General features: G+C 52.1%; 5 protein-coding genes across 5 annotated transcripts; 3 read left to right on the top strand and 2 right to left on the bottom strand.

Moving 5' to 3' along the window:
- Positions 1 to 676: 676 nt before the first annotated feature.
- J4E92_003319 (uncharacterized protein) lies at positions 677 to 1,695 on the bottom strand (the record flags this gene model as incomplete). The annotated part of the gene is made up of 3 exons (XM_051494717.1): positions 677 to 920; positions 972 to 1,355; positions 1,403 to 1,695. 3 exons carry the CDS (start codon positions 1,693 to 1,695, stop codon positions 677 to 679), a joined length of 921 nt encoding a protein of 306 aa, XP_051355010.1.
- A 1,377-nt stretch (positions 1,696 to 3,072) lies between these two features.
- Positions 3,073 to 4,593, top strand: J4E92_003318 (uncharacterized protein; the record flags this gene model as incomplete). Its single annotated transcript, XM_051494716.1, has 1 exon — positions 3,073 to 4,593. One exon carries the CDS (start codon positions 3,073 to 3,075, stop codon positions 4,591 to 4,593), a length of 1,521 nt encoding a protein of 506 aa, XP_051355009.1.
- Positions 4,594 to 5,786: 1,193 nt separating this feature from the next.
- Positions 5,787 to 7,482, bottom strand: J4E92_003317 (uncharacterized protein; the record flags this gene model as incomplete). The annotated part of the gene is made up of 2 exons (XM_051494715.1): positions 5,787 to 7,388; positions 7,438 to 7,482. The coding sequence occupies 2 exons, from the start codon at positions 7,480 to 7,482 to the stop codon at positions 5,787 to 5,789; spliced, it is 1,647 nt and encodes a 548-aa protein (XP_051355008.1).
- A 2,946-nt stretch (positions 7,483 to 10,428) lies between these two features.
- On the top strand, positions 10,429 to 12,313 carry J4E92_003316 (uncharacterized protein; the record flags this gene model as incomplete). Its single annotated transcript, XM_051494714.1, has 3 exons — positions 10,429 to 10,969; positions 11,032 to 12,071; positions 12,134 to 12,313. 3 exons carry the CDS (start codon positions 10,429 to 10,431, stop codon positions 12,311 to 12,313), a joined length of 1,761 nt encoding a protein of 586 aa, XP_051355007.1.
- Positions 12,314 to 13,520: 1,207 nt separating this feature from the next.
- Positions 13,521 to 13,926, top strand: J4E92_003315 (uncharacterized protein; the record flags this gene model as incomplete). The annotated part of the gene is made up of 3 exons (XM_051494713.1): positions 13,521 to 13,569; positions 13,626 to 13,760; positions 13,811 to 13,926. 3 exons carry the CDS (start codon positions 13,521 to 13,523, stop codon positions 13,924 to 13,926), a joined length of 300 nt encoding a protein of 99 aa, XP_051355006.1.
- Between the last annotated feature and the right edge of the window lie 1,681 nt (positions 13,927 to 15,607).

Here is a 15,607-nt window from a genome sequence, read left to right as displayed (position 1 = left end):
CTTGTGCAGCGCTCCAGATATTGCCATCGGCTGGTTCCATGTTTGATGACGTACTTTGCACGGTAAAGAGGGGGAAGACAGCCCCAAGCGTGTACCTGACGATTCCATTCGCTGCTATAGCTGACGCGCCGTTCATCGCACCATATACATCCGCAAGGTAGAGCGCAGAGGATGTCTAGAAATCAGGCTGTTAGTGATAATGGAACATGAACTCGAGCTTCGCAACTTACGAAGACACAGATATTGCCCCATGCAAAAGGTATAACTCCCACCACAGTCGGAGCCCAATGAACGCCCTTATCAGCACACCAGCCAAACCAGAAGAGACCAATGACCATACCCCAACTACCAAGCATTGCGCTATATAAGCGATGTTCCGGGTCAGCGTTTGGGTTGCCTTTCATGGTGGCCTGCTGGTGTTTCTTCATGTAGACCATGCGGTCTACGACAATGGTAGTCATGCCTCCAACAAACACGCCAATACTGATTGGAATAAATGTGAGCCCAGACTGAGACGGCGTAAATGAGTATGGCGGACGTGAGAAGACATAAGGGAAGGCTGCAAAGAAAAGAAACAGCACCGCAAATGCGAAACCTGTGTAGAGCGAGACGAAGAACACTACAGGCTATGCATATTTAGCTCAAGCATGGACAAAGATGCACGGGGGGCTTGCAATCATACCTCTGTTGAGAGCATGTGAAGGGGCCGAATGAACCTCAGAACGATCTCGCTCTTGATATCTCCATTTTCTTGTTCCTTTTGCACTCCGTTCTCCTTCATTCGCCTCTTCAAGATGATTGGCTTGTAAGTCTCATCCATTGGTATAGATGTGGCATATACACCCACCGCAAGGAAAAGAATGGACCATTGTGTCCACGGCCAAGTCTTGTATTGCGCCACGAATCCTCCAACCACGGGTCTGTCATCACGTCAACATCTAGTAGAGCAATAGACTCAGGACGATACATACCCAATGGACGGCCCGGCGAAAGGAGCCATCAAGTAGAAACTCGTAGCCAAGGCGCGCTTATGCGGTGGGAACAAATCGGCATTCGTTCCAGCCCCAACAGCTAGTGCTGGACTTCCAAACAATCCTGCGAAAAATCGACACACGACCAGGCCTGCGTATGTCTTCGAGAAGCCTGCACCGAGAGTGAACAGCATGAATATGGGGAAGAACACCAGATAGACAGCTTTTCGGCCTTTCCTTTCGCTAAGTGGCGCGGTGACGATTGGACCAAACGCGAGGCCGAGCGTGTAAAGCGTTATGCCGATGAGCGCAGCCGTGCGCGATACGTCGAAGTCACGCATGACGTCTGCGAGCGCGGGTGTATACACTGATGTTCCAAAGGTGCTGAGCCGTCAGTACTGCCCGGTGTTACGCGCTGTCTTGCGACTTACACAGTGAATCCAAAGAGGGCTGGTATCATCGTATGATAAGCCAACTTCCATGTAGACCAGTTGTGCGGGTTCTCAGTGTCGTCCGGACCATCCCAGTCCATCGGGTCGACGGGGCTGGTGAACGATCCATCTTCGCTAGCCGGCCGTTCACTACAGCGTCGTTCATCCTCGAATTTGGCGGGTTGGCATGGAGATTGATGTTCAGGGTCGGGCTTTTCTCCGTTGTTTCCAGCGATGACAGTCTCGGTCTCATGGATCAATGTCGCATGTCCATTCTGGCAATCGTGGTTCATGCTAGGAGTACGGTGAGTTAAGTCAGGGTGCTGTGAAAGGCACCAGGGATATCCTCCGCTATACTTCACAACGAGAGGATATGTGCTGTATATACCCGGCGCTTGTCCCCGCACGCGTTCAGAGTTACGGCCGAGAGCAAGCGCGGCGCACTACCAAGTCTGCCATATTGAGTTACTCGCATCCTCTACGAAACTGCCATGAAGTGAAGAAGAGCTGAGCTGTAAAGGAGTGCGCGGTTCTGATTGGCTGATTGTTAAGTGACCCGAGGCTCGGTGTTGGGTTTACTGATCACAAATCATACATTAAACGGTGGCTTCCAAGGTTGCTCACGTGACGAGGCGCGCCGAGATCTCGGGAAGGCATAGCATCGCGTAGTACATGTCTGAGCCTGGTAGCTTCGGGACCGGGCCAATGTTTGCGAAAGCGAAGTGGGATGTTTGCGTCTGGAGGAGGGAAGGAGAAGAAAACCGTGATGACGTCAGCCAGCTTGGCAAAATGCCGATCAGCTTCAGCTTCAACACTCATTCATCCCAAGCTGAGCATATCTTGGACATCTTCGTCGCGTCTGAATATTCTTGATCTCGTTTACGATTTTCTATTGCTGCTTAGTGCAGTAGTATGGCAAGCGCGGTCGCACACAGAACGACATCCGTTGTTGCGGGAAGGGGCTGGAGCCGCCGCGTTCGCGACAACCTGACCGCGACTGTTATATCAGCTCTTCTTCGCATCGGCCAAGGTTCGAAAAAAAGCGAGGAGAGAATGCACCCTAGCGAGTTGTAAGACACTCGCATAGCTCGCGACACGTTTTCTTCTTCACAAACGTCGCGTTCTAGCTATGAGGACGCCTCCAGCTGTCGCGGCCTTTTTATCGTTCGGATACCGAATGTTACGCTGTGGTATTGCAACTTGATCCAGGATGATAGGATAGAAACTGCGTAGCCAAATCAGCCTCACGATGCTAACACGAAATAGTATCGTAGGGACCATCGGCTGCAAACTCGCCTACGGTGGTATCGCGTTTCGGTACCACTGAAAGCCAGGTCTCCGCACCCACATCGCCGTGGATCATATAGGCCCCCATCGCGACAACGACTATACCGACCTGATGCAACCAGCAATTCCTATGGACGACAACAATAAATCTGAGCTAATCCCTACGAGTGAAGGGAAACTTGTGAACGCACGTGCGTTTCCCCTTCAAGCCATGGTTGAGTGTTCTTCGACACTAGGCACCCATTCTTAACAGAACGCTCCATCAGATCTTATAACTGTGTCAACCCTGGTGTCAACACATACGCCTACATCCTTTCACATCACGCAGTGAATTCCTCTAATTATTAGCATCACCCAGTAACTCCTATCCACAGCGAACATAAATGGGTTCAAAGCGCAAACACCAAGCCGAGAAGGACTGCACGCCTTCGCAGTTGCCCAGAAAGCGCAGTCGTCGCGACGTTCAGGAGACACATGCAGTTCCCCAGAATGAATGCAATCACAATAGGGGTGCCAGGCGCAGTCGCCGTGATGACAGACAGCTTCCGTACCCAAAGCGCGGGCATAAGAAGCCTACGAATATTGCTGCGGAGCTTGCGAACCTTGCCGACTACAACGCACCTCCCGTGAAGCGATCTCGAAGGGATGCCGCAGCTCAACTTACCGACGATGAAATGCCTAGGGCCAGGTCCAGCCGCAATCGTGTTCGTGACTTGCGAATTTCAGGGTCCACCGCTCAGTCTGCCCATTTGGGCGAAAAGCTTCGTGCACAGGGTGCGCGCGTCACCAAATCAACAATCACAAGTACACACCGAAGGAAGACAAGTCTCGAAGAGAAAGTCAGAGCAGAGGCTGATAGATTGGGTCGTTGGCTTGGTTGGGTATCAGAAGAAGAGAAGGATGACGAGAGCGATGATGAAGATCAATACGTGCCGCGCTCACATTCTCGTCGGTATCCACCAAAGAAGCAAGGGATTCAGAATGCACCCTGGAGTGATCTACCGGGTGAAGTCCGCAATTTGATATATCAATACGCCATGACCGACGAGGAGAAGAAGATTCTGAACGTTCGCCACTACCCCGAAGGCGTACCTCGGCGGTCCGTTCGCGGCATAGCTTGTCCGACCAACTTCGCGCATTCATATTGGGGCTTCACTCAAACCTGCCGCCAGATTCGGAATGAGTTTACCCCTTGGCTTTTAGAGAAGCGTCGAGTCCGTACCGCGCTTGAGACCATCAACGACTACGTCAACATCTTCCATCGACCAGATAAAGACGGCGAGGTAGCAGGATGGGTGGAGCCCATCTGCTGCGGCGCACCACTCCCTCAACATGGTGTTGATATTCTCTCCTTGTTGAAGCTTCGGGAAATCAGTTCAAGATTTCATCTTCAGCTGACTCCAACAACTATAAGCGAAGCTCTAGACGCCTTGATCATGCCCACCGATCCGGATGACTTCGACGAGCTGAAGATCATGCGGGATATGGCAAGAACGTTTCGCACCTGGTCACAGGGTAATGTTATCAGCTTGATAGGCCTGGATGGCATCAACATCACCTCGGTACCCAAAGGATTGAACACTATCACCAGTACCACTGAAGACGAAGATGATGCGCAGCATGAGATTCTGATCAAGTTCATCATGAGACCAGGCCAAACGGAAAAAGCTCCTGATAAATACCGCCTACATTGTCTTAACAAGATTATCTTCGCCTCTGAGCTCTCGAAAAGGACCGGTGTGAAGCTGAAGGCTTGTTTCGACACTGGCGTCGCGAAGTGGAAGGTTCGGCGCATTGGGGTTGTCGACACGTGCTGGACAGCACGAGCTGGTGGCAGCAAGATTTCCCGTCGTTTGATGAAGTACTGTTATTCTCCTGGCTACAAAGGAGAAAGCTTGGACTGAGCTTGAGATAACGCCTGCCATCACTTTTTCGGACACCTACGAGAGGAGCTTGAGGAAGTTCACAGCAAAATTTTCTCGGCTTTTGAAGAATGCAAACAATTCTGCAACGTCCAACGAATCATTTGTGCGTCGTTTATTGACTACAGCGATATCACAAAAGAACTATCACAGCTCATGGGATACGTGAGGCGCTACTGTTGAGTTCCTCAACGCATCAAGCTTGCTCATACATCATGCGCGTGCTGTCCGCATAGCTGTCGGTGCAACAGCGCATCCTTGACGCGTCCCACACGCGACAGCTTATACATCGAACAACGTATAGACGCTGCTTCGCTCGGGTTATTTTCCATCATATCATATATACATATAAGTTTATGCATTACATCCGCCCATAGTCTTCTTCATCTAACCATCGTTAACGTATCAAACTCAACCAAGCATGTTTCCCAACCAGCCACCTCAGCCCCCAAGAAACGGCCAAGACCAAGCTCAGCAGCCCGGACAACCCGTCTTCCAAGTCATAGTAACACCAACAGGGCAGCGTGTGTTAGTACCTTACCCTCTCCCAGATCAAGTATGTATACCGCAAGGACCAATGCCAGGACCAGCACCAGCAGCGACACAAGCCCAGCCGTGGTGGATGCCCGCGCCGCCCATGCCTGTTCAGAGTGACCACGGCGCACACCCTCAAGAGCCGCCTGAACAGCCGCCCCAACCACAACCGCTTCTCGTGGCACCATTACCCGACCCTACACAAGATCCTAATAATCCTGCCACCCTGCCAAGTGACTACTTCACTTATCGCGACGCGGAATGGAGTGATGAGGCGTTGGCGGAGCTGCAGAGGAAGCATAGGGAAGCAAGAAGCAAGAAGTAAGTACACGGCGCAAACGAGATCAGAGGTGATACACCACGGGCTAGGTTTTGCAATACATGAAGTGTGATATATAGCGAGTGTATTTAGGTAGAGCTTGAGGCTGCTTCGGTAGTTGGGGGGCCGCATCGCGCAGATCCATCAATGATATATGTAAGACGCTCAAATGAACTAAATATGGGTTTTTTGCACCCGAAACATGGGACTAGGAGAGCTAGTCATGAGTCAAATGACTGAATCGCTTGCGCTATGTGCGTCGGATGATTGAGCATAAATGAGCGGGCCATTAGTTGCACACATGTGAGCTGTTACCCTATGCTCAGTCGCTCGATGTGACTTCGAGCTCCTTAAGCTCAGTCGTCCTTTCTCGACGCAACTTCGTCCTCTTGATACCGAACGAGATCAAAAGTCCAATGGCACCCACAATCGTCATGAGAATCCAGGTCCCTCTCAGCGCGCTCATGAAGCTATAGCGGACTATACTCTTCTGGAACTCAGTGAGGCCAGTGATAGCGGCGCTTTGAGATATCGCTTCGCCCCCAGTGAGGTTAAGAGCAACATCTTCTACGATGCCACTGTCGACAATCTTCTCGTAGTGTGGCGCCATGAGGAGTTGGAATACCACTTGGCCGATAACTAGACCGATGGCACCAAATATTGCACGTACAAATCCAAAAGCCGCAGTACCGGCCGCGATATCCGCCTCTTGTATGCGCGTTTGTAGAGCAATGAGCGGCGCGCCAAAGTTGGGCCCGAAACCCAGGCCGATAATGACCATGAATGCGACGATAGTTCCAAGACTTGGCGCGGTGCCGAGCGAGATGAGAAGGCCGACACCGAGCGTCATAACAAACAGACCCACTTGCAGTACTTCTAGGAAACGCCCAGTCTTCTCTATGACATGACCAGAAGCGAATGAAACAAGTGCCAAAGGTATCGCGACGGCGAGCATACATACGCCTGTGATCTCTGGTTGGAGCCCGAGCACGATCTGGAAGTACAAGGGTAGGAAGTAAGCGACCGAGGTAAAGACCACAGTGTCGCATGCGCATACGGCCAGTGCGCTGAGGTTGCTGATGTCCTTGAAGATGCGCAGTGGCATGATAGGGCTGCCGCCATGTTGTGCCACCCAGTGTTGCGAGAAAGGGAAGGCGACGTAAGCGAGTGATCCAAACAGCAAGCACGTGATGACTCCTGCGTTCGAGTAGGAGCTAATGCCACCTACTTGGAGGCCTACTAGCAGAAGTATAGTAGCCGTGATTATCGTGACCGTCCCCAGCCAGTCCATAGCCGCGAGTCCTGTTTTAAAGGGCGTTCGTGGGTTGTGTAGGTGTAGCGTAAGATACAACACTAAGATCGCTAGCGAGATGATGGGTATGTTGATGTAAAAGCACCACGTCCAATGGAGACGTTGTGCAAAGACGCCGCCAAGTACCGGGCCCAGAGCAGAGGCGACGGCCCATACAGCACCAACAGTACCCATGTAGAAGGACCGATCCCGGATGGTGAAGAGGTCGCTGACGCATACGTGAACCAGTACCACCACCCCACCGCCGCCGAGACCCTGAACGACACGACCGAAAATGAGCATAACGGCATTCACACTGACGGCGCACAAGATGCTGCCGCCAAGGAAAATGGCGTTGGCTGCCAGGATTACTGGCTTTCGTCCGAAAATGTCCGAGAGCTTCCCCCAGAACGGGACTGATGAAGCGTTGGCGAGAAGGTAGGATGATCCTATCCAGGCGTAAAGGGAATCTGGGATGTGGAAGGACTGGGAGATCGTGGGCAAAGCGGTTGGGATGAGCACAGTGTCGAGTGCTACTAGAAAGATCGATAGACTGAGGGCGATGAAAGCCGCCAGTACGTGGGTCGGAGCACTGGTCTTTCCATTCGAGGCCATCTTGGCTCCTGTGAAGGACTTGAATAGTTAATTTGAAAGGTTTTTTGTCGCGGTGGTAGTTGCTCACCTTAATCGATTCTGATGACGCGGTGATGTCAGTGCCAGCCGACATGTTTGGAAAGCACTCCTCGTTGAGGGTCGTCATCCTGCCAGATTCGCCGGACCCCACCGTCATAAAGATATGTGCAGGCAAGAACTATGAAGAGTCTATGACGACAGACGACAGAAAGCTGCAATCGCACACTTGTCGAATGGAAATAATGCCGAGGTGATATGTGAGCTTTGGCGTGGCTTTTGACCCTTTATACCGCGACGCTGACGCATATGATAAAGAAGCCACATTTGACAAGTCTATCGTCACTCTCTGGGCCCCTCTTAGCCGATGGGTATACGGGTTACATCCATGCGTTTGCATGCGTCGGGGGCATTAGCCCGTAGTGTATACTTTTGTAGTACATGCAGGCTGCGATTGGAGATCCCTGGCTGAGCTGGATCTTAGTAGAAGAGGTGGCTTGCTGTCGGTATACTTGTCCAGCACCTAACAAAGATCCCGGAACATCGGTTAGTGAACAGCATCGCCACCTAGTCCATGCGGAACGTGTAGTATTAAGTCTGCACGGTCCTGGTTGGGCTGGATCTGCGACTACATGTGGGGACCCCGCGTATTATTTCAGGGAAGTCAACTAGCTATGCATAGGCGAGAGCTAATCGGGCTGAGGCAATTGGAGGCAGCGGCAAGCAGCCGATCCTGCATGCTACTGATGCGGTACTGATCAGCAGCTTTCACGTGGTGGGGTTTCCACATCTAGAAACCGAACAACCATCGTGGAAATTGAGTATCGTCCTGCTGGTACCCTTGATACCATTCTCGTCAAATTCAGAAGTGCTGATATGCCGAGACTGGTAATACACTCTCTTGTAGGACAGCTGCCAATCTGAAGACCGCCTAAGTGTATAGTGGGGACAAGTCAAATAAGACGAGCGTAACGTGAGCCTTTGCGCTTTGCGCTGGAACTTAGCAAATGATCTGTCGACAACAAGTCGAACGTTTTGGGCTGCACTGAGTTGACAATTGCACAAGGTTGCCAATGCTTGTGTTCCTCGGATATGCCGTGTAAATCAGTCCTTTCCGCATGAAGCTGGCGTCAACGCAGCCGTGTCAATCGGGACTCACGGGCTGCACTTCTCCCGGCATCTGGCAATAGTCTTAGTGCGAGATCCATCGGCTCACGTATAATACGTGACACGTATGTCTTCATATTCACGTGTTTGCGTCTCCGGAACGAACCGTACGCGCAAAGACTGCTGTAGAACGTGTTGCAACTTAAGCATATAAACTTGACCCTCTCTTGTGCTCGACGTTGAAACAGCGGAACGATACTCTCCGGGAACGATGGTGCAGGTATATTGATGCTCATACTGAGCAGGTTCGATAGATCGTCAACGTCGACTTCTGATGCTCTCGTCTACAATGGATCAGTATCGATTGGGCGAATGGACACCACCAACCGTAGTCTCGGTGGCCAGCTGTGACCGGGGTCACGCTAGTGAAGATACAGTGCCATGCTAGCAGGCCAACAACATGATCCGTTTTTGACTACCCGCATCGTGGCTGTGGGAGATTGTTGGTGTGAAAGACCGGGGTAGGCGTGGACGGAGCAGAGACCTATTCTAGCGTCGTTTGAAGTCGGTCTGTCGCGTAAGAGATAGTAGCTGCCGATCTGCAGAAGATAAAATTCTGAGACATATGAGTTGTTCGTCCTCTGGCTGCTTCGTTTGCGAGTATGATAACAGTGCCGACGCGCTTCGGCGATGGATGTCGTGCAGGGTGGGCACCGTTCGGAATCGGACACGGGGTGTAGCCGCTCGTGCAGCGTGGCGGAGACCAAGGATATGGTACTGGTAACACAAAGAACCTTTGAAGGTGCTTTGGACGACATTCCTTCGAGAGTCAGCACAAGCACACCCTGACTGTGCGCTCCCATGTGAGCGTCGCCTATTCCGTCCATTTGGGGCTCTTCCGGAATCCTGCATCGACAGGGAAAAATTCACTTACGTCAGCCCTCGAATGCACTCAAGAAACTGCGAGGGAGATGGCCCGAGAAACCCGGTGACAAAATGCGAGAGGTCGGCCGTGGATGACGACTACAAGGTTGCGCCATCGTTGGCGTACACAGGCCCCATGGCACAGTGGGCCACCAAATATCGACTGATGCGTTCCGGTACATACAGCGACGCGCTCTGTTCGCATGTGGAATGGCGTTCATCAACCTTGGGAGCGTAGGACCGCCATGGACGACGTGACGAGGTGGAGACATTCGATCTTTCGTACATAAGGGGTGAGAACGCGTCGGATGATGGTCCAGGGCGCGAATCGAACGAAAGCGCGTACTCGAATGGTTGTCAGCGGTGGTAACGCGCCTGTCTCGCGTTCCTTTGTCGGAGTCATCGCGATGTCGCGTTGCGATGTCGGTTCTGGGTTGCAACATGTGGGGCAGCTCCCTCGGCTTCGAAGGGCCGCCAAGCCCCAAAGAGCGGAAGCGCAGGTGCGGCGAGGAAAAAAATTGTTTATCATGCTGCCCCTTCCCCACTAGAGCGCTCTTACTTTCCAATAACCATGAGCCCAAACGCCATCACCAGCTGGGACAACACTCCCGCCACGCCGCTACGAAGACGCCGCCGCCGCCCACACTGAGAACTCGAGTTGAGAGTAGATGGACTGCTGCTGCATCTAGCGCCCAACGGCCATAACATTATTCTTCCACCAGGATACCCCATTTTTGGAGAGACCTGCCGAAATCTTCAGGAACACCACCAGGCTACGTATGTCGTCACTTGTTCTCTTACCTGCTGCCTACCCAATGTCCCGATGATGATTTTGTCATATTATAAAGATGTTAGACTTGCGATACCCCTTGAGCGCACAACGACTTCCTGAGAGACTACCCCACTTACATATCCCGCGTCTTCCGAATTCTTACCGCAACTGACGCGTCTTAGTAGCATATAAACCTGAGTTTTTACTCCAAGCCTCCCCACACCCCGCCATCACGTCAATATGTGCGGTATCATTGCTGTGATCCACGGCGATCCCAAGTCGCAATCGGCTTCGGTCGAGGTGCATGATGCTCTCTACCTTCTCCAACATCGCGGCCAAGATGCTGCCGGAATAGTCAGTTGCAGTGCTGGTGGTCGCTTCCACCAGTGCAAGGGCAACGGTATGGCGTCGCGTGTCTTCCAGGACGGCGCACGCGTGTCCGACCTCCCCGGCTTCATGGGCCTCGGCCACCTGCGATACCCTACCGCCGGCAGCAGCGCGAACGCTGAGGCTCAGCCCTTCTACGTCAACAGCCCCTACGGTATCTGCATGACCCACAATGGCAACCTCATCAACGCGCCGGCACTGCGCCAGCGACTCGATCACGAGGCCCACAGGCACATCAACACCGAGAGCGATAGTGAGCTCATGCTCAACATCTTCGCCGACGAGCTCAACGAGACGGGCAAGGCGCGTATCAACGCCGACGACTGCTTTGCGGCGCTGGAGAGGATGTACAAGCTTTGCACTGGTGGATGGGCCTGCACAGCCATGCTTGCGGGTATGTCGATATCCAATGGTTTCTGCTATTCTGTCATGGTGTAGATACTAACATTGTCTCAGGATTCGGCCTCATCGGTTTCCGCGACCCGTATGGTATTCGACCCATGGTGCTCGGCTCTCGCAAGTCGCAGGACGGCAAGAGCATGGACTATATGATGGCCTCGGAGAGCGTTGCGCTGGTCCAGTGCGGCTACAAGGACTTCTTCGATATCCTCCCCGGCCAAGCTGTCATCATCGAGAAGGGCAAGGAGCCCGTCTTCAGGCAAGTCGCCAAGCAAGAAGCGTATACCCCGGATATCTTCGAATACGTCTACTTCGCGCGACCTGACTCTGTCATTGACGGCATTGACGTGGATGAGAGCCGACGTAACATGGGCTTCACTCTCGCCGAGACCATCAAGAAGCAGCTTGGTCCCGAGACCATGGCTGAGATCGACGTGGTTATGCCGATTCCTGAGACTTCGATTACTTCTGCGTTATGCGTTGCTGAGGCTCTCGAAAAGCCATACGTACAAGGTTTCGTCAAGAACCGCTACATCTTCCGCACATTCATCATGCCATCGCAACAACTACGACAGAAGGGCGTCCGGGCCAAGCTGAATCCTATGAAGAAGAAGTTTGAAGGCAAGAACGTGCTGCTGGTTGATGACTCCATCGTTCGCGGTACTACGTCGCGTGAGATTGTCCTGATGGCGCGAGAAGCGGGCGCCAAGAAGGTCTACTTTACCTCGTGTGCACCGCCAATCACCAATGCCCATATCTACGGTATCGATTTGGCCTCTTCCTCGGAACTGATTGCCCACCACCGCGACTCAGCAGCCATTGCTAAGCACATTGGCGCGGATGATGTCGTTTACCAGAACCTCGAGGATCTACAGAGCGCTTGCGCACGCCTCTCTCCTCGTGATCCTGCGACGCAAAAGTTCGAGGTTGGTGTCTTCTGCGGAAAATATGTCACACCCGTCGATGCTGGCTATTTCGAGCACCTCGAGAGAATCCGCGGAGAGAGCCGCAAACAAAAGGTCATGGAGAAAGCACGAGAGGCTGTCGTACATGGTACGGCCAATCCTCAACAGGTGCGCATGGCTGCCAAAGGCGTTGTAAGTTGAGAATTGAAAACATTGTTTGCAAGACTCCCTGTGACTAATGCGTATCGTAACAGGAGGTCGACCAACATGGTAACGTCATCCCGTCGGATGGCAATGGGCAACCCGATTGGCACCCAGCCAACGGTGTCAGCCAGACATCCACGAGTGATGCCCTCGCTAACGGTAACGGGGAAGAGCGACGCGTTACCAGCAGCCAGGACATCAGCTTACACAACATGCACGATTACAACTGAGCAGCTACTCAATAGTTGTCAAGCGCTGTGTTCCTACTGCAACACGGATGGCTTTTTTTATTTAGACGATGATGATACACATGTACCAGGAAAAGTTACGAAAGAGATGATCAGGATACAGCGCGGGACTGCCAAGGCGTAGGAGGAGATTTGTGCTCTTCAGAGACTTTCCGAATGTAGATCTGAGTTCTTGGAGGCCTCAAGACTAGGGTCACGCTGAGATCGAGCACGCACCTTTGCTTATGCTCTCTCGCTTCAGGATACCAATCCAACAGTCGTTTGCATAAGCCTTTTGGCCAGGCCTGTCAGCCGGGTCCTTCCGTCCCATTGGTGCACATTTGGTGGCCTCTCTGCACCAACACATGATATCCGTGCACCTTTTCTTACTGGCTGCATTGCATCAATTCACACACGCGCTTAACGTTTCCGAAGACATCACACATCACGTGGTTGACCACCCTCCTTGAGAGTTCTCGCACGCGTACGAGCTATTGTACTAAAGAAAGGAGAAGATGACGAATAAGTTCTGCGCGCACCTGTTCGCTCAATACCGAGATGAGGTATGTAGGGAGTTCACTCAATGCTGAGCTCATGTCTCACACATGACGCCGCTCAGCCACCTACAACTGACGCATCCTCTCAAGAGAATGATTGCCCCGCGGACCGACCTCTTGCAGCAGCGGCCCGCAAGCCACTGAGCATCAATCACATCGACACGAATTGCTCCTATCGACCTATGTCCTAGTAAAGTTCTAGGCTAGCAGACTCCACATCGCCATACTCAGCGATCACACTGGTCAGCGTCGTGCTTACAAAATCGAAGCCACGGCGTCAGGTGTACGAGCAAACTTCCTCATACTGCCCAAAATCTCCAGTCCTTCGCACACTGGCCTGCCGTGAGGCATATGTCTGCCTGTGTCCGGCCACTTGCATGGCAAGCCCATCAGACACGATGATGAATCACATTCGTATTCTGTTCACCGCAACAAGCCACGATGAGCTCCAACAAACGCCTCGAGCGAGACGAGATGACGGGCGAAACCGAAAGCACTGAGGAATTGAGGTATAAAACCTCCAAGGATGGATGTGTTTGGAAGGACAACCACGACAGCATCTTCTACAGTATCACTACATTCAATATCTTTTAGCTCCACCAAAAACCCAAATCTTCAAGATGCAGTTCACCTCCGCCATCGTCGCCGCCATCATGGCCTCAGTTGCCGTCGCTCAGATCTCGCTTGAGAACGTTGCCTCTTGTGCGTCCCTTCCCCATCTACGCAGAATACTGTTCCCACTAACGTCCACTACTCAGTCGAGGCCTACGCCAACGCCGACTGCGCACCCCAGGCTCTGCAGCAGCAGAACATCCACAGCAACGAGTGCGTTTTCCTGCCCTTGCAGAGCGCCCGCGTCTTCTTCTTGGAGAAGACTCGTGCCAACTGCCGCCGTGAGTCGCGACAACGTTTATTGTCGATTATCGTAATCTAACGGGAATAGTCGAGTTCTACACCTCGAACAACTGCACTGGTACACCAACCGATACCTTCACCACTGCCCCCAGCGACTGCATCAATGTGTCGCAGAAGTTCTCTTACCAGGCTATCTGCTCTTAAGCGGGTCATCCCGGTTACGCTTATGATGGAGACCGAGTGACGACTTGGTGATTAGATGGAGAGGAGCTGGCAACAGCGCACTGCTTAGCTGAGAGAATGTCCTCAGACGACAGTCATTACAATATCCTTTCGATCCGACTTACTAGAGCCAGTCCAGTTCGTTGGCCGTGTTCAACACACGGTGCGAGCTAGGCTATATTGAAATATATCGGGTCGCTACTATCGCCGTCTTCGAGTGAAACGTGACCATCGCTAAGGCGTTATGTGATGTGAGCAGGTAGAACAAATGATCCGAGGATTTTGTTTGTATGATGTGCTACTTCCACATAAAGCAAGTGCTTACTGTAAGGATATTTGACCGAGCAATATATGAAAAGAATATCTCTGCCAAGTTCCTTCTACTACAACCCAAGGATTAGGTGAGAGGAAGTCGTCAGGGAGTATGGAGAAGACATTGGTCGTATACTCAAGTCACATGGATATGACCTGGAGATACCAAGACGTCGATGATCGAAGCTCGTTGTCTGCTGTCTCGCTGTTCCCATATTTATTGCGAGAAAGCGCATATAAAGCCACTCCAGATTACACCTCTACAGTTCCATCACTTTCAACACAATCATCGCGATCAACCTGAGCTTATCCACATCTTCAATCATGCGTTTCCTCACCATGACCTTCGCACTCGCAGCGACAACCCTCGCCTCCCCCCTCACGCCCACCCTCCGCAGCCCCGTACCCAATCCCATCCCCAACGCCGGCTCCTTCACATCATGGTCGTGCTCTGAATGCGCTGCCAACAACCCCTGTCTCTCCTTTCCACACGACAACATCGTGTCTGACAAGTGTTATCCGCTTGAACCAAACCAGGCAAGTCTGCAGGTACTACGCATCGCTCTTCGGGGCTGCGAATGTAAGTAAACCTTTGTCCCAGCATGATGACTGCGGTGGCTGATGAGGCGTATAGTGCAACTCTTCGACTCGGTGGATTGTTCGGAAGAGGCCGGTGCGCCGTATGTGCTTAGTGAGCCGCCCACGTGTGATCCTGTGCCGGTGTTTAAGAGGGGGTATAAGATTGTTTGTTAGAGAGGCGGGGTGTGGGTTCTTGGGGGTAGTTGGTAGGTTCGAAGGGCGTTTTGAAGGCTTTTGGCGTCGTTGCTAGCTATTGTTTGCTGGTATGTTAGTCGGATAGAATGAGCCTGGGTTATCATTAGTTCAACACGTAATGATACCAGACATTTAAACTCCTGGGCTTCTCGTGAATGGTTTTCAAATCTTTCGCGTCTTGCGCGTGATAAAGAACTCCCAGCGTGGTGATAAATTCGTTGATGGATATCATCATGGGATCAAGGCAATCTTGCGGATGCCCTGATAACGGAACGATCTCCGGTTCAGTATGATGTTTGTTGGGCGACTACGTTGGTCCGTCTACCAAAGCATACTGATCTAAATTCAGTTACACAGCGTTCAGAGTTTGTCGCAACACCAGACCTTGGGTTTCAGCGTTGCTGAAAGAGTTGCAAGGGTTTGCGTTCATGTCGGTGATGACGCACGGAACTACCTTCTCCCTTCGCATCCATCATGGTACTTTCTCGTGTCTTTATTAAATTCTGGCCGCTCACATAGCTTGAACCCTGAAAACAACTTGTTTGCTACCATTGAAGCGGCTCCGAGAACGAAAGCT

This window comes from Alternaria infectoria (assembly GCF_024043175.1).
Source record: "Alternaria infectoria strain BMP 0036 chromosome Unknown scaffold_4, whole genome shotgun sequence".
Classification (NCBI taxonomy): domain Eukaryota; kingdom Fungi; phylum Ascomycota; class Dothideomycetes; order Pleosporales; family Pleosporaceae; genus Alternaria; species Alternaria infectoria.
The sequence above is the reverse complement of the archived record's forward strand: the minus strand, read 5'-3'. Positions and strand labels throughout refer to the sequence as shown.